The sequence below is a fragment of the Poecilia formosa genome, unplaced genomic scaffold (assembly GCF_000485575.1).
Source record: "Poecilia formosa unplaced genomic scaffold, Poecilia_formosa-5.1.2 Scaffold9, whole genome shotgun sequence".
NCBI classification, from domain to species: domain Eukaryota; kingdom Metazoa; phylum Chordata; class Actinopteri; order Cyprinodontiformes; family Poeciliidae; genus Poecilia; species Poecilia formosa.
Window position 1 is genome coordinate 1,188,613 of NW_006799948.1, and position 25,955 is coordinate 1,214,567.

General features: G+C 42.2%; 1 protein-coding gene and 1 long non-coding RNA gene across 2 annotated transcripts in view; one reads left to right on the top strand and one right to left on the bottom strand.

Moving 5' to 3' along the window:
• Positions 1-14,323: 14,323 nt before the first annotated feature.
• The window catches only part of cerk (ceramide kinase), a 40,969-nt gene continuing 29,337 nt past the window's right edge, over positions 14,324-25,955 (bottom strand). The window contains exons 11-13 of the mRNA XM_007577871.2: positions 23,303-23,508; positions 19,273-19,487; positions 14,324-16,599 (exon numbers count right to left, since the gene is read on the bottom strand). Of these exons, the coding sequence (XP_007577933.1) occupies positions 16,527-16,599; positions 19,273-19,487; positions 23,303-23,508 (494 nt within the window). The 3' untranslated portion in view covers positions 14,324-16,526. The remainder of the gene's footprint in view (positions 16,600-19,272; positions 19,488-23,302; positions 23,509-25,955) is intronic.
• On the top strand, positions 19,414-20,624 carry LOC103155963 (uncharacterized). The gene is made up of 3 exons (XR_001659497.1): positions 19,414-19,503; positions 19,581-19,828; positions 19,914-20,624. It is a non-coding gene; the product is annotated as an uncharacterized LOC103155963 (long non-coding RNA).

The following is a 25,955-nucleotide window of genomic DNA, read 5'->3' on the forward strand; positions in this document are numbered from 1 at the left end:
AAAATCAAACAAACAAAAAAAAAAAACAATCTGCCAGGAATACCTTGAGCATTTTATTAAAACGTGAGATGAAATAAATCCAAAAATGCTAAATTTCAAGGAAAAACTCCATTAATGAAGTAAATATTTGCCCATTTTACTACTTGAAGTAATAGAACAAAAGGAAAAAAAATCAAAGTCAAAAGGAGCAGGATGCTGATTTAAGACCGATCTACAGTCGGCATGAAGAGCGGCAGCAAAGACACCAATAGAGTGGGTTTGATTTATAGTGCTGAGCCTCTTTTGACAGCTGATAGCACCACCGCAATGTGAGATGGATGTGTTAAACAGGATGTGGCTATATTTTAAGACATTATATCTGTGCATAGTGACATTGAGATTAGGTACGAGTTGAGAAGGAGACGACTGGAACTCGACTGCTCAGCTAGGCGTCGATAGCTGACGATGAGGAACTCGAAACAGAAATTTGTCCGTTGAATCAAATTTAATTTTGCTAATAGTATATATTTGTGGTTCAGTTACAGAGTGTATGGAGTCAAGTTTCACTGAACTGCTTTTTTTTATTTTTTATATTACCAAATAAAAAAAAGTATTTTCCAAGCAGGGAATAGTGTAGAAAACGAAAATACTGTCTTCCATTGCTTAAACGTTAAATTTTGACCTTCCATTCACCCATCTATACATTTAAAATCCATTCTGCTATAAATTTTCCATCTGTCATCATTCATCTGTACATCTATGTTTGCCTTTCATCCACCCAACTATTGACCTGTGACATTAGGACACGGAAAACATGTAGGAACCCTGTGTTTGAAAAGGCAGATGTTTTAGACTGACACAAGAACTTACAAAAGTTGCATTTACTCAAATTTCAGAACTTTTTTGCTGGCATTAAGCTCAGACAAAATGTCTAATAAAGTAGTTGAAACAACTGTTGTTCAAATTTTTATACATTTATAGATGCTCTGCTGCAGCCAACCTGCAGCGCTTCAAATGTCCCGGCCTGGTTCGAACAGCTAAATGATCCTTTTAGCACTTGGTCCGTTGCATCTTCACTAGGATTTAAGGTATTAGGCTGATTAGGCAAATTAAGTCCACTGATGTGTATCGCTCCTCCCGAAGTGCTGTGCTCTAAAATGTTAAACTTACTGCTGATCTGACAGCTGCTCGGTACCGTTAACGCTGCAGATTGCAACCGCAGTCAAAACTTCAGACTGCACTCTGATTTCCGAGCTATTTTTGTTATAATTCCCTCTCCCCGTTCCATCACTGTAGTTCAAGGAGCGCCTGCTGCGTCTCCTGACCTGATTGAAGCTGTGTGAATGAACAACGTGGTTATGCTTGCAAACAATGACTATACCTGTGGTTTGGTGTACAGCAAACAGATACAATAAGCTGTAGCAAAGATTAAACGGGGGGATCTAGACGGAGAGGGTGGAAAGGAAGATGGCAGGAGGGTTTAACTTTTTTTAGTATAAACAATAGTTTAGGTTAGTTTTGGTTTAACTTGACTGGCGGCTTTGATACAATTGATTCATTCAGCTTGGGATATGGTTTCACTCTTACTCTCAAACAGCAGCTTCTCCATTAATCATGGAGAATTGTTTTTACACATACCCTGATAGTTATGGAGTGCCCCTAGGTAGTATATGAGGTCACCTGCTGTTTTCAGAAATGTTGCTCCCTCAGCTGGGATTTCAAAAGCATTTTGCTCCTATTGTATATGAAAAGTGGTCTAATAAAGGGGGTCACGATAAGCACAACTACCAGATTTACTTGTTTGGGTGCAGTGGAGCTCAGATTTTTATTTTGTCTTAACATTTCTACCAAGATGGACAAGCTTGAAAGCCACTGTTTTCTCGTTTGCATAAAATGATTATTAAAAAGTCATAAAACAATAGCACAGCCTTGTTTTACCTGCATCTGTACATGGTACCTGTGTGCAGGTGTAAATATTGCATCTTGGCCAGACCTCACAAGCCTATGCATCTCCAAGCACACCACGTTGCATCTATTCTTAAGTGTTACGTTGACTGCCTTTTCACCATATGGAGTCTTAGGTCGATAAATAGAGCTGATGCTTGAGGGTACATAGTCATAGTAAGTGTATGATAATCACTTACAATCCTAATAAATGAAAGAAGCTCCAAAATCAATCTTTCATTGGGTCAAAAGTGAAATCAAACGCATTACTTTGACGTTCTTCCTGGCTTGAAAAGTGCACACGGTGTGAAGGACACTGGATTTAATTCCAGTAATTTCCACATCATTATACCGTCCTCTGAGCACTCTTCTCTTCTTTGTTCCTCATGTAAGGGTATTTTTGAGAGCGAACAGAGGGATGATAAAGAAAAGAACACAGGCGAGTCAAACAATAAAAGAAAAAAAAGAAGAGTAGCAGATGAGTTTTTGATGGTGCGTGCGGAGCAGGAAGGCGACATCCGAGATGGATATTTGATTGGCTAATGCGTTGAGGCGGGCAGCAACAAAAGACCATCCCGTTCTGGTCCCGTTCTTCCCCCCCCTCTCCCCCCATCTCGTTTTCTCTCTCGGCCTTGACGGAGCGAGACCACCCACCGGGGACGTCTCTGATCAATGCAGTCATTATCTTTGCCGTGCACACTCACACAAGACGTGGTGGTGGAGGGGACAAATGAGGGAGAGATGTGCTATGACTAGGTCAGAGCGGAGGCAAATGTAAATGTGTCTGGTGAAATATGCCGGAGGATGTCGCACCATTAGCCAGGCGGCGGAGCGAGCCGACTCTCTGGCCTCAGGTACGAAAACAACTGGAGGTTTTAGTTCCTCTCGCTCTCACGGCTGCTTTTTCCTCCGTCTCCGTGTCCTACCCCCACCTCGCTTCCCCGTTTTTGCCTGGAATGAACAAATCAACAGTAATGCCCTCTGACAGATACTCACTTCCTGCTTGTACCTGTAAGCGTGCGCCGCCATGTTTGTTTGTCATGTTCTCGACTCTTGCGCGCGCGCGCGGCCCCTGCCTCTTAGGCGCCTTGTCTGTGTGTTTGTGTGCAGCACGTGCAGACTCGGTCCCAGAGGATCAGCAGCGATTTGAGTCATGCGGGGTAATGATTCCTGTCTGTTAGCTCTGCGCCACCTGTACGCGCACCGGCGTTTGCCGACACAACATGTTTGTTTGCCGTTTGTAATGGCTTTGCCCCTCGGCAATTCACTGCGAGGAGGTGGGGAGATGGGGGTTGGGGGGAAGCTCTTGCTGTGTTGGAGAAGGAAGACACGGATTAAAAAACCATGAGAAGTTTAAAAATGAAGAGACGAGGAGCGGCGATGCGGCAGGCGACCTGACGGGGGCACCAGAGGCCTGGCTATGCTTCCACTCTCCTCTAAGCTCTCGCCTACAGGAGGAAGAGGACATATGGCACCGGCTTAATGCTCAAAATATTCTCTTTGCGAGTCTCTTTGGATGAATGAATTCACAGGGAAAACCAAAGTCAAATCTGAAGCGCGTTTCCTTACACTAGTGTGTGGCAGCAGGTTGCTCTTTTATGAATACCCGGGGAGCACTTCAATGAGACTTGGAGAGCAAAAGTGGTTCTCTGCTAAAATGACTCTGATGAGATCCACTGTTTTGCTGTCGGATATAATGAGCACTTACAGGACAACGATTCTCGATTAAAAATTAGACGAAGCTGATTAAGGTTTGCATGTGCTTTCAAGGGTCAAGTTTGATATGCTTTTATTGGTGTTTTATGTGATATACCAACACGGAGTAGCTTAAGACTGAAGTTAAAATTGAATGATTTTCAAATATTTTTACGAATGAAAACCTGACAAGTGCGATCAACTTCACTTTGATACCTCCAAATGAAATCCATTGAAGCCAGTCTCTTGCACTGTTAAAACCTTTATTTGACGATGGAAATTGCATGCCTTGCTCAGGTGGCAAGGCAACTTTTAGTCATGCACTCAACAAATGTCTTTTATAAAAGAGTTGTAAATGTATTTATGTAGTGCTTTTTCAAGTCCAGAGGACTTTTCATACCCACTGGGATGACGGTGATAGGAGTTTGTCCTTCAATCCGTAGGTTATCGGTTCAATCCCTGCTCCATCTGTCTCTGTCATCTTGTCGTTGGGCGAGACATTTTACCCGCCTTGCCTTGTAGTTGTGGTTACCATCCAGTAGCTTGCTCCCATCAGTGTGTCAATGTGTTCATGAGTGGGTGACTGAAAGTAGTGTGAAGCCCTTTGGGGTGCTCTGGATAAAGTGTTATACAAGTGGAAGCCATTTATCATTCACACACACTTTTACATGCTGATGATGGAAAGCTACGGCTTACCGGGTCTTCTGACCGCCACCACTGAAGGCGGTGGAAGTGTCTTGCCCAAGGACACGATGACAGAGACTGACGGAGTGGAGGCTCGAACCGTCAAAACCACCGATCACAGGACGAACTCCGTCGCAAAGTGAATACTACTGATGAAAATATGTAGAGGGAGCAAATTAACACTCCAGCTCACCCAAAACACCACAGATAAAATACATCCAAACACATCAAAATCTTGTGGTTTGAATGTGACCACTTTGGAAAAAGTTTGAAAATCCATCGCATGAGAATACTTTAAACAGCAGCTGCAACCACCACTCACTTCTCCAGCTCTGTCAACACCGGTGTACATTTCTCATTTCTCCCCTCCTCACCCCTGTTCTTAACAGGATAGACTGTTGCGGTGGCAGGTCACACACTAAAGCCAACATAATACTGTTAGGGGTGGGTCGGTGGGGGGGCGAGGCCCTGCAATATTGCAGCCGCTGTTCCAGGAAAACAGATCGAGACACTGAACACGTCAACCTGTTATTGCGCTCATGAAGTTGTCAGGGAGCCTCAAACACTGCTCTCGCTGAATGACGCCCCAATGAGCATACGCTTCACAAGGCCGGCTTCCAGCTGTGCGAAGGCAAGGAACTAAGCATGCCTTTTTCTCTCTCTCTCTCATTTTTTTCTTTGTCCTGCCTTCCGACCGCCTCCACTGCTTTACTTATACCTGATCAAGTGTAGCCTTTCCACAACATTTAAGTAAGATGATTTCCACCTTCTCCTTTGAGCTTGGCCTCCATGAACACCTACAAAGACTCTTTTATGCTTCATGATAGGTGACACAAAGCGTACCCCTTGTTTGCTGCAGGCATGCTTGTAATGGATTGATCTGAGTCAACATCTTTTTGTTCCGCTGAGTGAGTTATTTTTCATAGCTTGAGTTCTCATGACCCCGGTAATAACAGCTAACAACTTTTATTATGTGGCTCCTGAATAAAACTTGGGTTGTATTTCTCTCGCCTGCACGGAAGATGCTGACGAAGTAATCTCCATACAAACAGCAGGATCAGCAAGGCTTCTGCGCTAGCTTGCACCCAATCTCCATGGCAACCAGCTGTTGTCTTGGGCGTTGGGGTGGATGATACCCTCCACCAATTCAATTACTGACCAGAGCTTCGGCATATCTCCGAGCAAACCCGCAGCTTTGTTGCCTGGAATCAAAGAATATCGACTCCTCACACTGGATGGGTTGCTAAGAAGACGGTCAAAAACAAAAACACGGCATCTAATTGCGGATGTACATGTTGCAGCTACATAATGGGTATGGAGATTAACAGAATGGAGGTGTCGTTATCTCCTGCAGGTAAGTTTTAAACCTTTCCACCCACCGCATCACATGGATCTCCTTTTGGCTAATTCGGTTGCCAGTTCAGCTCCAATTAGCAGTTAGCGATGCAACACCGCCTCCATAGCACATATTTTTGGTTGGAGGATGGTTGTTCCTCACCAGAAGTCTTTGTTCATATTATTAAAAGTTTATATTATCACATTGCAAAAGTTCATAAGTTTTTAGCATCTGAACAAGAAATACTGATTATTCAAAGACTTGCAACCCTGACTATGCTCTGTAAATGCACTCAGACGTGAGTAAAAAGATGCTCAAACCTAGACAGAGGGGCGACACGAACATCAGCTGCTCTTTATTCATTCATGAATTCTGTCTGTCTGAAGAGTCCCAACAGGGTTCCGAGTTCAACTCTTGAAGAATCTGTTCTCTTCCAAAAATCTTAATTTGATCTCCTTTGTGGTTCTTGGTCTCTGCAGTACCCACTTTTCTACGTTGTTGCCAAAAGTTTGAGTTGTCATAATCGCGCAGCAGAATGTGTTCCCTGCCGTTGAGTCCGTCCACCCGGCTGTCACGTCTGCTTGCGCTGTAAAGTAGGAAGCCCTCTGGTCCTGTCACGGCGGGTAAATCCGGAGGTCTCACTATCTGCTCTCACCCACAGCACATCTTTGCACCCGACATATTGGCCTGTTTTTCCTCCCAGTCGCCGCTGAGATAAGATGTCTACCCCAGGGGACTAGGCTTCACGCACACTCACACCCAGAAACACACACTCTAAACACCAGTTGTCAGTTGAACCCCTCTTGGAGGATGATCGTTTTTTTTTTTGTTTTGTTTTGTTTTTCTATGTCCTGCTGTGCTTCCCCCCCTCCCCACCCCCCTGCAGCAGAGCCGACACTGACGCAAAGCGCCTCAGTCATAAATAGAAAATAAGTCTGCTGCATCAAATGGATAGAGAAGGAAGACAGAAAGGAGAACCATGGAGACAGGAGAAAATAACTTAAACAAAATGCCCCTCAGGGGCTTGGACGCCTGGGTCAGCGAGAAGGAATCGGGGATCGCGGAGAAATTTCTGGAGGGCTAACTTCTTTACAGCGGCAGTTGTTTCAGTCACACTGACTCGGTGCATTAATATTGGATTGCGCCAGGTCCTTTCTTGACACGGACCGAGCCGTCTAGAGGGGAAGAGAGCATTTATCCTGACCTGCAAGAAGGGCAACGCATACAAACGGTTTCCGTGTTCCTGGCAGCCTGGCGGGTCAAATAAAAACCAGGGCGTTAATGGAGACCCGGAACTCGTCTTTGACTTTTTTTTTAAGGTCCCTGCAAACTTTCACACTTAATTCTTACCAAAGCCTACGCCTGTCGATATGAAATATGCTTCTGTTGTGGCTGTTAAAATTAACTAACGCTGCATGTATTAAACAAATGGAGGTTTTCAGTGTAATTTTCTTTTTTCCTGTGGTTGTGGAGTGAAAGAAAATAATACATAGTTTTCAAAGACTTTCATCAATATGAAAAGTTTAGCATGATTTACACCAAGCCCCATAAAATCCTGATAATTTCCACACAAGGCAACTTCTGATTGGGCTGACTGGATTTTCATCTTGCCGCTGTCAATCAGGCTTCTGTATGCGCTGGTCGCACCTTCCCCCTTGCACTCTGCTACTCTGAATGCTAAGGCTAGTTAGCGTGGCCACCAATTACAGCGAATAAACAGTTTTTCTGTAACATTAAGTTGTTTTTTTTTACCATTAGTGTATTGAGCAGCACATTTACAAGACAAGACGGTGCTAAGACTCTCCTCCTGGCTCTGATTGGTCATTTCTGAACAGAAGTGGTCTGTTTCTGCAGGTGTCAGTAGAAACACTGGAAGGAGGAGGAGGAGCTTTACATGCTGTACTGTAGCTATGGTGACATTTTTAACAAATATGTAAGAATAAACATTTCAACATATTGCAGCTTTAAATGAGTCAGAGTAAGGTCAAGCACAAAAACATCCAAAAAAAAAAAAAAACCCAACAACAATTAAACGTGTATAATGTATGTATTTCTTTCTGACCTAAAATCTTTATGAAAGACATTTAAAGGGATATATATTTACCATAATACATATTTTTAAGACTGTTGGTTCAGTAACTGCTACAGTTTTCTTTTTTAGTCATTCTAAATTGCCCTTGTAGGTTGTGTTTTTTTTCCAGCTCCCTGTGTTTACTCTATATGAGCAGGGTGAGCTTGGATGACAAATCTGTCCAGTTTTTCAAATTCCTCATGTTGTCATTTCCACACATGACTCCACACATGGCAGCCTTCCACACAAAAAAAGCTGCCATGAAACAGCTTTGTCAAACATGCATCCATTTATTTTATCCCCCTCCTCCTTACAGTGACCAGCCACTCCTTGTGTACGGTCAATTAGGTTTGTGTCGGCGCTCGCCTCATATTCTCAGGGTAGGAAAAGTGTTTGCAAAGGCCTTCTGGCTAATGGAACCATTTAGGTGAGAGGGATGCATTGAGTGTGGCACTTCTGAGCTAGCCTGCTGAGGAGTGCTGGAGAGGACAACTAACATTATAGGGTGTAATTACTTCAAGCACCATTAGGAACGCAATAACGTCCTGCGCTGTGCACAACAGCCCAGACCAACATACTCGCTCTCTCTCTTTCTATCCTCTCTCTCTCCGTGTGTGTGTGTGTGTGTGTGTGCGGCTTGCTTTGTGTTTCTCTTTACAAACCGCTCCTATTCAAGTGATTAGCCAATAATGAGGAGATAGTGCCAACAACAGATTCCCTGTTTGCTAACAATGCGCCAGCAGAGGAAATGACTTGGAACTTTAAAGTGCTCTGCTGTAACCTGCTGGCAGCGGCTGCCGCGCCACTGAGGGCTCGGCAGGAGGCGGAGGGATTACTTTTCATCTCACTGTTGGCTTCGGAGAACGCCGTCCTTTAAAGTAATTGAAAAAAATCTCTGCGTAAGATGTTGCTCGTTGAAAATTGTCGGTAACGTTTTCTTTATTTTAGAAATGTGCAGGAAGGTGAAAGTTTTCCTTCTGTCGGCGCAACGGGATTTGTTTTTTTTTTTTTTTTTTTTATTTATCTTTTACAATGACGGCTTATGTTTAAAGTAAAAACAAGAAAATCTTACCAAGTATTTTTTTTGCTTGTTTTTTGTTCAAATATCTTAGAACACGTTAAATAAATAAAGACAAAAACTAACTTAAAAGTAGAAATAGGAGCTTATTTTAAGTCAATAGCTCCTTTATATTGGTGAAAACATTCTAGTTGTAGACAATTTTTTGTCTTAAATTAAATAATCTGCCATTAGAACTGGAACTTTTTCATCAATATTAAAGATTTTTATATGTACATATATATACTACATAAGCCCTTATATTTCTCTGAAAGGTTACTTATTACTTTTTTCCTATTTAAAGAGTCCGAATACATTTGCACTAGAAACTAGACCAAAAACACTTGATAAGGTTTTGTGTTTTTGCAGTGAATCTGTGTCTGTATTGGTTAGAAAACCACTCCGAGGAAAGAGAGCGAAACATTGTTTATTTTTTGCTTCTTTCTTGCGGCCCAAAACAAATCTTCCCCTGGAACATCTTAAATTTCCACAGTGATTTTAGGTTATACAAGATTTATTTCTCTCTCCACATTTTCTTCAGCAGAAGCGGCTTTGATGTTCGTCTCTCTTCTCTACACTTGATCCTTGTCAGGTATTGGCGTTCTCTTCTTGCTCGCTATGGAAAGCTCCGCTGGCGCGTCTATGTGTAAACAACGTCTCTTTTGTTGGTCACTGTCGTCGCTGCTGCTGGCCTTTTTCCTTCCAAGCAAAGATCACCTCACTCCCTGCTTCTTCAGAGGACAATATTCCAATACTTCGCCAGAACACAGAAATTAGTGACTTTATTTCAGTTGGCAAGAACAAAAGAAAAAAAAAAGAAAGAAAAAAAAATGTTATTTCTGGCCAGGACAGTTCATACTGCACAAGAACTCTCTGTTCCGTCCTACTGAAGCATTTCTACAAGATATAACTTTTGGCCAGTGGATGTCAAGGACAAGCTGCAGTAACAGAAGGATGTCATTTTGTTCTTGCGACTCTGAGAGCGAGAGCCCATTTGTTTCTGTAGAGTATACACTAGCTTTTGCTTGTCCAAATCCACCAAATTAGATGTTGCTGCCATTAACTCTGAAAAGTTTCTTTTTCTCTCTCTCTCTCTCTCTCTGTCTCTCTCTCTCTCTCTCCGGATGAAGCAAATAAGCTTAGTGTCTCTTCATTGGAAAACGTCACCACCTCCTTTTGAAAGTCATCCCAGCTCTGCATTTCTTTTTTTCTGTGACAGAGATGCAAGTTAAGCCTTTGCTGACATTGATGAGTTTAGACATTAACAAGCTCCAAACTTTAGCGGCGTCTCTTTCGTGACATTTTGAAAATAAATTTGCTCAATGGAAACATGGCAGTTTGGAAAAAGTCTTTTTTTTTAATTTATTTTGGCACTGAAGTGCTTTTTTTTTTCTTTTTAACTATATCAAAACTGGCTTATTTTTTTGCAAAACTTCAATGAAGACACTGTTTTTGTGTCAAATTACCAACAACGTTGGCCCTGCCAGAAACCACAAAGAAGACGACGGCAGGAAGTGATTGGATTATCATGGCGATGCATGTTTTGTAATGACTCGCTGCATGAACACGTGATTTTAATTGCTTTTCTTATTTAATGGAAACATCGATTATTTTTTAGACTTTAGCGGAATATTGACAAAAGTTTTACCCCCATTTGTAATGAAGCTGCAACAAGAAACATACTGTTTACATTAATTAATAAATTTTTTTTGTGCACATTACAAGTCATTCACTATGCGGTAGGAATATCCAATAGCTTCTTGTTTATTATTTCTTCTCATTGTGATCTTTTTTGTCATGCCTTTGTTGGAAAATGGGTGTAAATGTTTTTGAGAAGCCGATCATTTTCCTCTCTGACTTTTTTTTTTTGTTTTGTTTCTGAATTTGTCTTTTTAGAAGGCGTCATGCTTTCCATGTACCAAACGGTGATTACTTCATTACAGCGCAAGCTGAAAGCAGCAATTATTCATCACTCAGGGGTGACCTTCTTACAGTATGTTCAGGTTTTTTTTTTCTTTTTTCTTTTTTTTTCCCTCCCATTTGTGCCGCTTGTCAGCAAAGCTATGAAATTCAAAGTAATTAAACACAAATCAGTTTAATTGCTTTCATTGTGGTTGATCTGGGGAATTGCTTCCTTTTGTAAATGCAAATTCCAGTAAATGACACCATCAAAGAAAGGCCTCTCTAATTGTAAACACAATGGCATGTTTTTTTTGTTTTTTTTTTTAGAGGGCGATATGAGCGAGCTATGAAATCGCATTAGCATCAAGCCAAGACAACATTAATCTGCCTGGCTGTCGCATCCAGAACAGGACGGTGGCGGTTTTAATAAAGCTCAGATAACGCCCAGGAAACCGGCAGCAACACGACTCGTTGCGCCGCACGCGAAAGGTTTGCCACCCCGAGGGCACATTTGGCTAAACCTTCCTCTTCAGAAATGAAAGGATCGCAGGGTAAATTATATATCACAGCGCTGCTTTGAGAGGATTATTACAGTTTGAAAGATTAAGAAGATGCCGGGTGTGTAGCCTCGCTAATTGCTGTATTAATGCTGATTCAAGGGCCTCTCGCTGAGAGTGTTGGCTTTGCCTCAAAATTAGCATGAGGGATGAACGGTTTGCTGTGACGGTGGAAAAAGGGTGTCTTGATTAGTTGGCTTTACTTCACGGCCATAGAAACCGCTAACGTGCGTTCCTTGTCATTTAATTAATGCTGATGATGATTCAACCACCCCCAAAAAACGAGCAGCCTGCTGATTGCGTCTGTTCGTTGAAGGTTTAAAGCTACAGTCGTTTCAAAGCCATATTTTTAGAATTAATTTATAAAACCCCCTATCTTCTGTTGGAACCTAATGAATGAATGAAATTGATTTGGTTCACCAAAACGAAGAGCTCTGTCTGGAGTTTCCATCTGGAGATAGTTGTTAGTAAAGACAACGAACACAAACTGACATAAACCGAAACGATGGAGATCATTGAAACCATAAAAAGGCTCAAAGACCAAATATAAGTAGGGGGGGGAAACCTGATATGCTTTGATTTATTAAAGGAGTAAAGAGGTGGGTATCTGTGCCCACCTGGTCCTACATGTCTGTTGTGTCATCATCATTAAGTCAAATTTGAGAGCTTTCAAGGTTGAATGGCCTATTTGAGTCATGTCACAGCATCAGGTTAAGATTTGTATCCAGACTTTGACTAGGCTGTCCTAAAACGTATATTATTTGGAGCCATTTAGAGGTTGACTTTCTGGTGTACAACTCTGACAGAACATTAGCAGAAAGCATCTGCTTTTATGTCTGACACTAGGCATATGAAAGCGCATTAGTGGGCCACACCGAGTGAGAGTTGGCAGCCAGGCGGTGGCTTCTGACTGAGAAGATGGACTGTTATAAGCTCATTGATCCAGATCTCTCAGAGGGAACTCACTCTGATCAATAAAGAGAAAAGAGGGCAGTGGTACTCTGCTGTTTTTAAACTACGGCCCCACCAATATTTGCTCCCTTCATCCTTCCTTCCAACCCCCAAGACTTCTTTTTCTGACTTTCGCCTCTTTCATACGGCCTCTTTCTCTCACACTTCTACATAATTCTGTTTTTCTTCTGTATTTGTTAGGAAACTGTGATTTTCTACATTTGTCTCCTGCACTTATTGGTGTCATACCACAACACCATCTATACGGCCGTACTCTGCCACCGGAGCACATTTTTCTTGCTCTCACCTCTCACACTTGACGGAACAATACGAGTCGGTGGACCGGGAATTGGTCTTGTTTTGTTTGCGGTAGAAACTGGGAAAAAATAAAAAAATAAAACATGGAAGAACTGGTTTAAAAACAGGAATAGTCTAAAAACAGGTCAACGGATCCTCTCGTAGAGTCGCCGTGTGGTCATATGGGAAGACAACGCCGGCAAAGGTGTTTTTCTTTAACACCTTGTGTGACTTTGAATAAAAGTGTGAATCTTTATGTAGGGAGAGAAAACAGACATGTTGATGCAAGTGTGTGAAGGCGAGAGCCGGACAGAGTGTGAATGAGTGTGTCCTGGGGACGCCAGAGCACCGTCATCTCCCATCAGCGTGCCCCTTCTCAGGTAAATGCACCAAATTGAGGACAGCCAACTGCTCTGTGTGTGTTTGTGGTGAAGGTTGTTTTTTTTCTTCTTTTTTTTTTTGTTTTGCCGCCGTTTTGACTCACCTAGTGTCTCAGGTGGTATGTGAGAATGAGATAGAAGCTCACGGCGAGCCGCCAACAAGCAGATGGAGAATAAATCAATAAGGAAGTAGCAAAGCAAGAAAATGAGGGCAGGGGGAGGCAGGAGGAGGGAAAACAATTTGGTTACCACTGCAGGAGAAAATCCCTCTTGTCTTTAAGTAAAGCTACACTTTGTCGACTGTCAATCTCGCACTTGGATTACAGATCTCTTGATACGTGTTTAAAAGAACGGGGGGAGAAGGGCGAGCAGGAAATGCATCTCAAACCTTTCGCGGATGAACGGAACATAAAGGGCAACGGTGGCCTCTTCTGTTTTTCTCTTGCCAAGAACGCCGAATGCTGGAGCGCATGGATTTCAGTTCGGTTTAAAAATGGCCGCGTGCCGCTTTTCCCTTCCAGTTTTGATGGAGATGAGGACGAGCTCCTGGAGGAGAACCTGAACTGGCCAACTACCAAGGAAGCAGCCAAATGACAGAGCTGAAGAAGTGAAGTTTAGAAGTTTGGCGAGTCGCTCTGCGTTTCAAGAGCCGCTAGCAAGGCGTAGCTTAGCGCCAACCTTCAGGGAAACTTTGATGGAAATTGTTTGTTTCCACCCATCATGTGAGTTTTGGGCAAAAGAGAAGACAAACAGTGAATTAGGTTGGTTTTCATCTACTGGTTTACAGTGTATATGAATTGCAGTCTCTGTTTCCTTTTAGAGATGGAGTCATTTGGACCCCATGAGTTTTTTACTTTGTAAGCCGGGTTGCACTGACCCTGCGTGCGCTTTTATGACGATCTTTTTTTGTGGTTTTGGGAAAAAACATGATTTGATGAAAACATCAAATCCCGAATAAGCACTTTATTCAGGATTTGAATCAAATGAAATCAATTTCCGGGTTGACCTCATTTGTAATTTGTGGTGTTTTTAATAGCTAGAGTGAGGAATGTTAAATAGTTTCTATTTTAAACTATTTCCCCAGACAATACTGTTCCTACATAACAGGTAACATTTAATGCAGTTGATGTAATCCCATAATGCCCATAGTGACTGTAAAAATTTTAAATGACCGAATTTACCGACCCCTTCTCAGAGCAGGAGTGGTTTCACAGACTGAGAGTAGCTTTAAATATCACCACAGACCTCAGTCGGATGTTCTTTAATGAAACATCTCGTTCACACCAGCGCACCCTATTAAACCCCTCTCAGCCAGAGAGAAAGACAAATAGAGAAAGATGGAGGCAGAGGAAAATCCGAGCACGGTCGGGTTGACCTTTGTATGCAAACGTTGGAGAGTGTGTCTCAAAAAGAAAAGAAAAATTGAGGGAATAAAGCATCGGTGCAATTAAAATCAAGCTCAGCCGCAGACCCAATTCATAAGCACTTTATTCAGGATTTGAATCAAATAAAATCAGTTTCCATATTCACCTCATTTGCAATTTGGAGTGTTTTATTTTTTTTATAGATGGAGTGAGGACTTTTAAATTCTCGCTCTTTTAAGCTATATCTCCAGACTGTTGCTAGCGAATACCAACCTTCTTAAACATTGTACTATTTGATTTTGGTACATGATTTAAGATGAAATATTGAGCAAACACCCACACCTGGCAATGTGCTTAATGGTCCCTCAGTATGTTTGTCTTTTTTGTAAGCAAGTTCAGTTTTCTTCTTTCTTCTTTCTGTCTTTTCAGCTAGATGTTTTCACATTTCTGCCAAAAACAACAATTAATGTGATCAGTGATGTTGGACTGCTGTTATCTCGAACACAAAGTCTTTGGTATGCACAAGTGGTAAGAAGTGAAATATTTCTCCATACGTTGATTTATTTCCTCTAGAGGATTTATTTTTTACTGAGAACAAATCCTAGAAACCATGTAGTCTACAAGGCCAACAGAATGATCTCCATTTCATATAAAAAACGTTCCCATCCAATTCTATCCAGCACATGATGGCAATATGGAAAAACGCAGGAACCCAGATACAAAAATACATATTTTCAGGAGACGTGATTGCTGCTGGTTCACTTCACCACAAACCTTTTTGTTTGCAGCTTTTTGGACGTAACTTCTGTTGCATAAAACCTATTCATCTTTAAAAAGAAGAATGCAGGCACACACAGTCTTGACGGCAAAGAAAACCCTATTTCAGATTTCACAGAACTGAAATGTCTGATTTCTGTTTTGCTTAATAAAACAACGGCTCCATTTATTTTAGCTCGTCTTCTCCGTCCAATTTATGCTGTGATGGAACATCATCCGGCGAGCTGAAGGTCAACGACAGACATCCTGAATCGATAGAAAGAGGTCCAGAGGATTCAAAGGAAACAGATTTGAGAGGAAAAGTGTGTGTGTAAATAAGAAAATATAAGATTTATATATAAAAATAAGAAATAAAACGGCATATCTGTGTGTTTGCGTGCATCTGCTGGTGCTGGACGGCTCTTGGCTTCAGAGAGAAAGCATCTGATGGAAAAAAAAAAAAGGCTGTTGTGGGTTTAATTGGGAAAGAGCTAACTCATGACATCTGCACTTTTCCACTCATCAATAACAGCACAGCCCTGCAGGGATGTTGCAAAACACATTTCACATTTTCAAACACTTGTGTGTAGGCCCAACATAAAGTTTCATCGCTATAAGAGCGGGCCAAAGTAAAAGCTGGTGCGTTTATTTTCTGCTGACTCTGCCGCCGCTGGTCCAAGACCCGCTTGACCCGCGACTCTGGAAGAGCAAAGAGAGGCTAATTCGGGAGCAGAGGGGTAGATTGTCTGTAATGACATTAGCGACGCAGAAATCCACCGGCTCCCAGGTGATGATTAAACCGCGAGCGGCTCTTTGAGCCGGAAAGGAGAGGAGCCACAGGTGCGGCGCAGCGGCGCCGAGACACTCCAAGTCATTCAGGAAGCACTTTTCCTTATCGCCCAGCAGCCACCAGGGTCCTGTTAGGGTTTAAGTCACGGGATTCAATTCTTTTTATTAGTGCCTGTGGCTCATACGGGCTTTCACATGAAAAAGAAAAAACTTTTTTTTTTTCTTAAATAAGAAAGATATGATTGCTTGAATGAGTGTTTTTGAATTCACAGACATCTTCTGTTCCACCCTGACTGTGTCTCTACGTTGTTGCAGGATGATTTTTATTTTCCATGTTCTACTTGGAGTCCGGCTCCGTTTCATCCTGCTGGAAGAACTCCCAGTCTGTTTGGGATGCTCTGAGCTTTAGCTTTGTCTTTTTTCTTTTTTTGGATGTGAAAGCAGCACTAATAGGGTGCAGGAAACCATATTTCACCCAGCTTACTCCAAAAAGTAATGACTAGTCCTGATTTTTGAGGTTCCCCACTAACCGGCGATGCAACGTAATCCATTTGAATTCAACATGTCTCGTAATTTTCTACCCAATACTGCGCAAACCCATTAAAGCAAACACTATAATCATCATCGAAAGGCAGCTTGTGCAAATGAAACGTGGATGTTGTATGTGCTTTTCCAGGAAATCAACACTTTCAAGTCTTTGTTTTTTTCCCCCCTGTTCCTTTTCAGTCTTTGTGTCTTCAGGACATAACGCCGGTCAAATGTCGTCACACGGCCACCTCTGCGTCTTGCTGCTCCTCGATTCCCCGAGCAAACAGCCTGATCAGCTGGCACTGGACACTGTGGAGAAAAGGTAGGACACACACACACACACACACACTCTGCATCATTTAGCCTGAATAACAAACCATAATCTTAATGGCTGCGCTTTCACTGTGACATTACTGTCAGAGCGGCAGATGTGAAAGCAGTGCAGATTAATGCTCAGATTTAAAAAGTGGAAGTCATTGTGGTGTGATAAGCACAGATGCTATTAATGTTATAATAAACTTGGATAAAATGTCAACTTGTAGGCATTTTTTTTTTTACATTGTAGTAACAATCTTCAATGTACGAAGATTTTTTTTTGGTGGTAGGCTAGCCACACACACAACAACAACAAAAAAAACACTTCTCCACACAGACTGCCACAACCCTGGCAGTTTTCATACCTGATAGACAAACTGCAATATTTGTCAAATTTTCTCCTGTTTCGATCTGCTTTCACACTGCACCGTGTCAAACAATCCAAACCCTTTTGAAAAACCTGTTCCCACCCTCACCTGTGGTGGCGCTGCACCAAGAGCCACTGAAAGAAATGACACGAATACCACCGAAGAAGACGGGAGCGCAATTTCTTTCTTTAAGAAATGTAAACAAAAATGGAGCGGCGGTTGGAGGATTTCTGCTTGTGTCTTTGGTAAAAGACTACAAGCCACTCCTTCTGTTAGCATTAGACTTTAGCAGGAGGAGTCTAATGCTAGCAGACTAGCTAGCGTTCAACTCTAGCTGTGATTGTGCTAGCAGCTCAATATCCAGGCACATGGGACGATATTTCACAGTATTGTCATATTTCCAGAATATCATAAGCATAAAAAAAAGAAAGAAAGAAATCAGACAAAAATGTCCAAGAGAGCTGCTTGCTGGCACTTTAATTACACCAAGATTTGATTTAAAGTTTGGCTCATCATTATTGCACTTTATGTTTCACCCTTTTTTTTGTTTTCCCCACAGGTGAACCTCTTCCTTCTTCCCTCTCCTTCTACTTCCCCATTTCGCCTGGTCTATTGCCATTAATTATCCGAAATACACTCCGCTTGGCTCACTCCGGCAACGATTAGCGGCGTGGAAGGGGCAATAAATGGACGGACTTCGGCTTTAATTAAAGGGGAGTAGTCTTTTAACACGGGGAGGGCCGTTAAATTAGCAACATTACAGCGCCATGCATCATTGGACAAGTACAATGGAGCATGAAATAAATGATGCATCAAGTGGATCCACTCCAGCTGCGAGGAGATCTGATAGTTGGGGGTTATGTGGGGGGGGACTGAAGTGAAGACAGGAGTAGAATAAAGAGGGGAGCTAATTCTATGTTGTTGCCAAAGACTGCTAAGAACAGACAGAGAAGGTACGTTTTATTTTATATTTGTTCACCCACAAACAAAACCGAAACCCTAAATGAAGATTGGAGGTCACCGAAAGCAAATATATTGTTGAATTATTTTGATTCTTTTCTTTCTTTAGGAAAAAAACACGTCATGGACATTGATGACGCCGCAAGATCCACCTTTTTTTTTTTTAAAAAAAGTGAGGATGTTATCTTTAGCTTGTTATCTAACAAACGCCTCATGCTGCTCTACGGGAGCTGGACCCTTTGCAGAGCCGATCATTTGAAGAAGCGAGTCGACGTAAACTCAAAGCAATGTGCGCTTTGGGTTTACTCTGGTCACCCCGCCTGGTTTGTTGGATTGATTTTGATGTCCAGGAGATGAAAGGAGCTGCTTTCATGTCTTTGACTAGTTGAAGAAACAGCAGGATAGCAGCTCAGAAAAGAAAAGACAACAAAAAAGAGTCATAATTTGGGAATGACATGCACTTTGTACACGTGTTGCGATTTATGTCGACTCTGTTTTGTACAGTGTGAGCCAACCAGGGTCAAGGGTGCGCTCTATTGTCAGGACAGGGTTACTTTTGCCGTTTCCTGTTATATTTTCCATGTTTTCTTTCCAATAAACTCTGCGCGGATGTGATGTGGCGACGAAACGAAACACAAATCCAGGCATCGTCACAATTAATCCTCACAGAGAGCCGAGATCTCAGCGGGAACGCGGCTCCCCAGCAGTTTCCCCGTGATGTGGACGTTTCCAAGTCCCTCACTTGGGATGATAGAAAGTGTTAACCACGTCTCCTGGCAACGCTCTGAGCAGCTCTTCTGATATTCCACCAAAACTTAAAAGTGGAAAAATAAAACTTGGAACTGTGGGTTTTTGTTTCAGAGCTCAGTGAATGCAGAGCTGTTGGGCACGGAGCGTAATCTTTTTCTACTTAGGCTTTGAAACGTGAAACATTTTGGGCAATTTAAGCAAAATTTACAACTCGATACCAAGAAGGAAGGTGTGAATATCCAACTTCAGTGATGCAGGAAGAATAAGCTCTGAGAGTATTTCAATATTTCTTCCATTATAATGCTTCTGCAGTGTTATGTGATTTTTATTCAAAGCCATTTGTTGGTTCTTTTCTATGCTGACAGAGATTTGGCGCACAGGAAGTTCCTTTCTGTGAGAAAATGAGAAATGTTTAAATATGCACATCAACGGGACTTTTTTTTTTTGAATGATTTGAAAACCTCCATCAGTAAGAGGGATCTTATTTCAACATTTGCTTCTGAACATCCACGTTTTCTCAGTCGCATTGTGTAAAAATGTGAAAATAACCCAGGCTGTGATATGAAATCACTATCACTCCATGTCTCACCTGACTTGGATGGCGGTGTGATGCAGGATTTCCCCGTCGCAGTTCCAGCTGCTCTCGGCGGTGCGGTCGTCGTAGGTTTCTTGGAGAGAAGAGATGGGACTGAGGTCTGGACTCTCTGGATGTTCGCTCGCGTCTTCCAGAGGAGCCAAGTCCGGGTGCCATGGCTCGAAGCGAAACTTTCTCACCCTGTGGACCTCCACGAACCAGTGGTCAAACTAGGAAATAAAAAAGGTAAAGATGGGTGAGAAGGATTTGAACAGATACGTTTAATCTTAGAACGAGTTCCTCACAGATTTTAACTGATTCAGTGGTCATCCTCAAGGCCGAAGGCTTTAGGTGGACAAAACCTCAGCGATCGTTCTGAATGCCAACACATTCTGAGTGGCAGCAGGTACCAAGATTAACACTCCCTCCTCTTTTTTAAAACGTCCTTTCAAACATGTTTGCACTGAAAGATGTTTCTCTGGAATATTGTGTCTGACTGTCTGCAGTGAATTGAACTGAGACCTTGAACAAGCAAAGATGGATCTTCAATAGATTCCCAATAGAGAAAAAGGTAGTTTTGTCATTTGTTAACTTCATACCACAAAGGAAATTTACTTGGTTTGTTCATTCTGTGTTTTATTGTCTCCTTCCCTCAGTGCTCCATCAGCTGTTTTGCATGACCCTGATTAAACTCTCCTGGTTTCCATGGCACTTATCCCATCTCCTCCATCAAGTTTTCATCATTCAGTTCTACCATTGCATTCCAGTTCCAAACATGTGAGTTGTTCTCATTTTATTATTCTGCTTACCATTACACATCTGATGTCTTGCTTGTTTCAAGGGATTTTTGGTCGATATCCGATATGCTGATGCACTAAAACTCATTTGGCTGACAACCATATAGTTTCAGTAAAATATAGCTTTACTGAAACTATATGGCTTTCTCTACTGTGGAATTAAAATGCTGCATTATCTTTGTCAAATTTAACCTGCTGCCAAATGCAAATGCCAAGAAGGAGGCTGAAAACGTTGTAACACTTTCAGCTTGCGTTATGTTTAATGTCAAATTTATTCATGACATTTCCTCTCGAAGACGATGACGATACTCAAACATTGTAAATTTGCCTTTGTGCTGTGCTCCCGGCATCATTGTCACTGGTTTGTCACATAAAATCAATGCCTTCTGACAGAATGGCCGATGTCCAATATTAAATTTTACTGTCGATATCGTCCATCCCTACTTGTTTTTCATTTGTTTCCAACTCTACAACCTCAAAATGTGATACAAGTGGTTCAGATTCACATTTTTCACTGTGTTTGAAGTACTCTGGGGCCGTCATTTATACATTATTCCATTTATTACTCTCTTTTTTAAATTTATTTATTTTCTTTCAAACTGCTTAGCAATGCATTAAAAATGCAAAATTTAAGTAAAAAAAGAGCTAAAAGAGGCCCTCCTGCTAACAACGTACAGCTAAAAACACTTAGTCCAGCTGTAAACATATTATTAATAATATTAAGCATTATCAATGGCTTGTACCAAAATCCTTAAAATGCTAACACACACATCTGGCTTGCTGATGTGTTTCAACATTAATTATCTGCTCTTGACCTGACCGCCACAGAGAGGACAACACTGATAGAAATGCTCCGTTTTTAATAATAGTGGGTGTAAACAGAGACTCCGCTCTCTCTCCCTCTGTGATTCTCTCTGTGTTCACTAATAAAAGCATCAAACATTGAGGCTAACGGCAAAAAACACCTGATGCAAAAGGACGCAGAGGAGAAACGGCGGCCGTCCATTAGGACACTAGGTGAACTTTGGGAAATTGAATAAAAGGAGGAGGAGAGATGAAAAGAAATTATTTTGTCAGAAAGCGCTTTCATCTCTTTCTGTCGCAGAAAGGTTCGGCTGCCCTATCTTCGGCTTCACGGGGTGCCACTTTCTCTCTGTTCCATCCTTCTTTTCCCGTCCCTCTTCCCTCCCTTCTCGTCTTTTCTTATCCTCTCTCATCCTCAAAGCAGACTGACAGCCATTTATTTCACATCAAGCCCACTTTATGACTGCAGCCGCTTTGCATTCATGCCGGACGGTCTGCCTAAAAAGCTTTCTGACAAGGCCATGAATACGCTTAGTGGCTGCTCACGTCTAGTCTCTTTCTGCTTGGTTGGACTCAGATGCTGATATTAACTCGGCTTTGATACAATGTCCCACTCACCCCACTTGTATGACTGCTTGTCTCCCTTTCTGCGATGCGAGTTATGCAGCAAAGACGGCCTCAAACTAAGGAAGGAGCAAACCAAACGCCAAGACACTTTAATCTGCAGCCTTTAGAAAATGAGATGAGTTAATGCGATATCATTGTTATTCCCAAAAGCTTCGACAGCTGGATTTATGAGACAAAATGAAAAATAAGACTGCAAACTGATTGCCAGGATAGCAGCCAAGGCTATACTTAGATGTGCCAGCATGTAGAAGAAAGCATCTAATCTATATGCTAACTATTATGTATAAGATTTTTCACAAAACACAGGATGCCGGCATTCCTGTTTGCATCACATTAGAGTTAAAAAGAAAAAGAAAAAAAAAAAGGTAAAACATCAAATTAGTGCTGCTGCAAGGAGCAACAGAGGGAAAAATATCAAAGAAGAAAAAGAAGAACAACCACAGAGAGTTTTTGTAAGTGTGTAATCTGATCAAACCCAAGACAGGAATAATTCAGCAACAAAAACAAATTGGCTGGTGACTGGAAATGCCTTCATGGATCCAGTGAAGAGCCAGTTGGAGAAGAAGTATTAGCTGAAACTCCTCCAAAGGCAAAAGAGGCACAAGGAAAAGCTCGTGCCTGGTCAGGTCACCTCAGCCAGAACAGCAAAAACTTAAAAAATGGAAGAACGCCACAAGCACTCGCCAACAAACCAGACGGACACAATCCTGCAGTAGCGATCAGGAGGAAAGGGAACCCAAAGCCCACAGTCAGCCAGACACATCCCTATAGGTCAGCAGCCAGAACTCATCACCAAGAAGCACAAACCACAAACCAACACACCAAATGAGGAGGCCCTGCTCTGGAACACAGCCACACAGATTTTAACTGCAATAAAATCCCCTTCTCAACACACTGCCTGCCGTTTGGGGAAGAGGATATTGGCCAAGGTGTATGGACATACCCCACAGGAACTATATGTTACTCTGATATAAGGTTGGTACCTCAAATTTAACTTTTAACTGTTGCCAAGTAGTAAAACAGCTGGCTGAAAAGGAGATTGCTGCTGTAGCAACAGTTTGGGTTCATGGATTATCAATGTTACCTGAGGTTCATGAGATACGTCAAACCAGCCTTTTCTCTAAGCAGCAACAGCCTCACTACCTGCTGCTATGGTGAACATGTTCGACAGCTTTGTGGGAAGACAATTTGTGAACATATTTGAGTCTGGCAGCAGAAAATGAATGAAGTTGTCATAGAGAATCATTTTCAAGGTAAACTAGTCGTCTGAACTGAAAGTGCACGATGTTATGGTCAAATACAGATAAAGATGTCACCGGCAGCAACATAAACAGTTTAAGCTTTGACCTTTTCTTCCAGTGCAGAGCAGATAGATTAAACGTTTTACGGTAATAATTAGTAATCAGCAGACTTCCCCTGGCAACGCTGTCCTGAGAGGGGCATTAGTCTGACATCGGCCTGTTTTCCCGTCCAGCGTATCCCTGATGCAGCAATTCCCTGACCACAGCCTTTCTGGATCGGGGTGGAGGTTATTTATGACACATGGGAATGGATAAGGGCTAAGGCGCTTGAACTGAAGAGAAGCATGCTTGTGAAATTGAGCAGAGTCAGCAAAGGTAGGTGCTAGCACAGCAAGAGGGGAAAACTCTGCCTTCTGCTTGCTCATTCATGACTTTAACACTTCATCGGTTCATCTGGGCTCCGACGTGGGAATGGGGCGGACTCTCCTGGAAAACCCTAAAACATTTTGCTCCTTTCCTACCCCTAAATTCACGTTTATTAAATATGAAGCACTTGGCATGTGTAGCCCTCGCTACCTGGTCGTCGTTGTTGGTGTGTCGAAGAAGATGTCTGAAGAAGTCCAGACGGGAACACTTCCTGACCAGGATCAGGTCGGTGGTGCCGTCGGCGAGGTGGGCGGAGGGCGACAGGCCTTTCGGACTCCGAGGACACGCGCAGCTCATGCTGGCTGAGTTGATGGCAATGAACTTGCCGTGGATCACGTTCCAGCCTCTGTCGCTATCTGGAGACACAGCAGCACAACCCACGTCATTACGACAGGTTCAGAGAAAACGACATTCAACAATTTGAAAAACAGATCTCTTTGACATTTCGTGGCTGTGGATAACATCCTCTAATTCAACCTTTGAAGACTGTTGGCATTCATAAGCTGAAATCCAACATGTGTATCTTTCTTGTTTTCATTTTGTGGCATTTAGTTGGAAATGAGCAAAATGAGACGTTCTTATTCAGGTGTGAAGTCTGGTAATTGCATAGTTTTCCGTTATGACACGCTTGCTCTTGTGAACTGTTCTATCCCTATGAACCTTGAGTCTTGTGGAAATTGCGTTTTGACGTTTTTTGTGTCTTTTTAATGAGCACTTTATTTGCCTGGGTGTTTTAATAAATTCCCTCGTTTTGCTTTCATCTTTGCTTATCCTAAACTGGGTCACGGGGGAAACCCAGACATCTCTCGTCTCTTGACACTTGTCAGCTCACTCAAGGAGGATCTGAAGGTGTTCCTGGGCCGGGGTGTGTGTATGTGTTCTGGGAGTCTCCTCTGAGTTGGATGATCCTACAAAATCTCAAATGTCTCATGGGCGATTCTAGCTTCCCAACCCATTTCAATTAACTTCTTTTGATGAGAAAGTGAAGAATCTCTCTACTTCAAGATGAAACTCCTCATATTATCTCTATGGCTCTACTTTATGGAGAAGACTTGTTCCAGCCAGGATTTTTGTTATTCTAGTAATAAAACACCTAGCACTACAGAAATTATTGGTTCTATTTCAACTTACTCCTAGCACACATTGATTGGCCTTTGGGCAATGACCTCAAGTTGTCTAACTATATACACATCTGTGTATGAATTTGTGTGTGATTGAGTGATGGTGGCTCCAGTGTAAACGCTTTTAATTCATTTCACACTTTTCTAATCATACTAATCACTTGGATAGACAACAGCACGACGTTTTGCTGAGAAGGCAGCTCTTGCTTTGGTTGTACAACGAGTGGATGGCTCTAAAAAAACATCACCAGTGCGCTAACATCTTATAGCGGTAGTGGAGTAAGTTTTTGACCATGAGCAGACCACAAATACACAACTTATTTCTATGTTATCTACTATCCAGCTTGTTGTTTTTTTTTTTGTTTTTTTTTTTAGCGAAATTCTCTGAGTTTTTCCATCTCTGTCGGTGTCTTAAGGTTCTGGGTTCCCCTCTTGTCTGTTCTTATCTCAGTTCAGTCTATTTCTAGTCTTTTGCTTTTTTAAAAATTGTATTTAGGTCCTGAGTTTTGTGTGTCGTCACAGATGTCACCAATGAACCTTCTGGATATCGATTTGTGTTTATTCATTTATACAAATTTGGACTAAAAACTTTGGACACATTCACTCTTTCTCCATCTATCCTCCATAAATTACAGTTTTCACCATCTTTTCAGAAACGTTAACCCAACTGAAACTGCTCCATTACCTACATATTCAAAATTAAATCACCACAACTTTAACTTCAGTTCCCCATTTTTTGCACTCTACAGTTTAAGTTTGATTCAACCAAAGATGCACCAAATTCTCAGCTCTCCGTCAGAATAAAATCCTTTCGCTGTACAGGTCGGATAGACTACAGGTAGCAAAAAAGAAGCTGGATTTCTTCTGGCTTTGAATTATTTTTGCGTTATGATTTCTGGGTTTAAGCTCCAACATTCTAACGCAGCAGCAGCGAAGCTGATGGAGGTTCATTAAGATCCAGATGTCTTCGCAGCAATGCTCCGAGCAACTCCAACCTCATGATGGAGGAAAACGCAAATGCAAATGCACACCCTTCTGTTTGCAATTACGTTTAGCCAAGCAGGATTTCACAATATCTAAAGACTAGCTCGAGCTCGATAAACAGCACGCTGATTGTGCTAACCTTCGTTCAGATTGTCATGAATAAATGCACATGTGGCCACAAAAATCCTAAATGACAGATGCGATGGTTGCGCTTCACGAGTCATGACTCTGTTCCTCGGAGATTAGCCACTGTTTACTTGAGTAAAGGTGAATCAAAGCCGCGGAGCCACGGCCCCGCGGGGGATCGGCGCTGTCTGTCACCGGCGTGATAGTCGGCGGGGGAAGCCGCTAAAAAACTGATCACAGGTGTCCAAATTGGCATTCGACTGTTTTACGAGCACCTCAGAGGGGAAATTATGTGATCTCAGACAGCAAAACGATTCATTACCTTTCCCCCTCGTTTTGCAAAACAAACTTACAGAGGTGATAACGCGAGCCAATGATAACAAGCCCGCAGAGGCAGCATAAAAACCCCCCCAACAATATTCTAATTGGGAAATGGTGATTAAAGCCACACTTTAAAAACAAATCCAAACGGAACAACTGTGGACTGTAGGATCTGCATTAGGAGAACGTCTCCAAACGAGTATTTACTTTCGATGTGGAGGCCAGCTCATTTGCAGAGGGGGAGTGTGTCG